This window comes from Colobus angolensis, unplaced genomic scaffold (assembly GCF_000951035.1).
Source record: "Colobus angolensis palliatus isolate OR3802 unplaced genomic scaffold, Cang.pa_1.0 Scaffold107, whole genome shotgun sequence".
Taxonomy (NCBI): Eukaryota; Metazoa; Chordata; class Mammalia; order Primates; family Cercopithecidae; genus Colobus; species Colobus angolensis.
In genome coordinates, this window is record NW_012111697.1 from 3170977 (window position 1) to 3172306 (window position 1330).

The window sequence follows — 1330 nt, forward strand, 5'->3', positions numbered from 1 at the left end:
GACCTGGCCCCAGCGCCGGCCTCGCCGCTCTGCCGCCCCCTGCAGGTGACATACCGCGTAGTCCAGGTGACTGATGGTCAGCTGGACGGCCAGGGCGACACGACTGGCGCCGTCAGCGTGGTGTCCACCGCTGCCTTCGCAGGGGGGCAGCAGGCTGTGACCCAGGTGGGTGTGGACGGGGCAGCCCAGCGCCCGGGCCCCGCCGCTGCCTCTGTGCCCCCAGGTCCTGCAGCGCCCTTCCCGCTGGTAGGTGCCCTGCCACCCCTGGACGGGGGGGTGGAGAGGGGACACTGGCTCTGCTCTTGGGGATCCCCGGGGGTGGGGCAGGTGTCACCCAGGGGATGCTGCCTTCAAGCCTCAGGCTGCATGGGGTCAGATCCCTGTTGTGCACCTTGAAACCTGGGGACGGTGCTCTTGGAATTTTTTTTTCTGCAAAATGGGAATGATGTGTCTAAGAGGAAAGTTTCTTAGAGTGCAAAACGGATTGGCTCAGCAAGTGATCGCTGACCTCCTGCCATGTTCCAGAGCTGTCTGAGACACAGGACAGAATGCTCCTCGCAGAAGGAGTTCCCACTCCTGCTAATTGCAGAGAATGCAGTAAACCCCAAGCACAGCAATGAGGGGACGGGATAGAGGAACAGAAAAAGCTAAGGGTAGTCTCTGTTCTCCTACTCCCCAGGCTGTGATCCAAAATCCCTTCAGCAATGGTGGCAGCCCGGCGGCCGAGGCTGTCAGCGGGGAGGCACGATTCGCCTATTTCCCAGCGTCTAGTGTGGGAGATACTACGGCTGTGTCCGTACAGACCACAGACCAGAGCTTGCAGGCTGGAGGTGAGGAGAGGAAGAAGCCAGGTTGGCAGGTCGGGGAGGCAACGGGCCCAGCAGGGAGGGAAGCCCCTGCAACCAGTTCTGACTTCACCCTGTCTTGCCACTAACCCCCACTATCCCTGCAGGCCAGTTCTACGTCATGATGACGCCCCAGGATGTGCTTCAGACAGGAACGCAGAGGACGATCGCCCCCCGGACACACCCCTACTCTCCGTATGTGCAGGGGACACCAGGAGGGCCTGGCAATGGAACTGAAGGAAGGGAGGGGTTTCTGGAGTAGAAGCTGGGCAGTTAGCATGAAGCGGGCACATGGTGTAATTTTTTTTCTTTGCCTGTTTCTACTTCTTTAGTGCACGTAAAGAAAGTATCATCTCGTTTCTGCACACAGATTTACCTTAAAAAGATAATTTTTGGCCGGGCGCGGTGGCTCAAGCCTGTAATCCCAGCACTTTGGGAGGCCGAGACGGGCGGATCACGAGGTCAGGAGATCGAGACCATCCTGG

At 59.2% G+C, this 1330-nt stretch overlaps 1 protein-coding gene across 1 annotated transcript in view; it reads left to right on the forward strand.

The window, feature by feature from the left end:
* The window catches only part of USF2 (upstream transcription factor 2, c-fos interacting), a 12386-nt gene that overhangs the window by 2049 nt on the left and 9007 nt on the right, over positions 1-1330 (forward strand). The window contains exons 2-4 of the mRNA XM_011948929.1: positions 14-246; positions 680-830; positions 953-1040. Coding sequence (XP_011804319.1) covers positions 14-246; positions 680-830; positions 953-1040 — 472 coding nt within the window. The remainder of the gene's footprint in view (positions 1-13; positions 247-679; positions 831-952; positions 1041-1330) is intronic.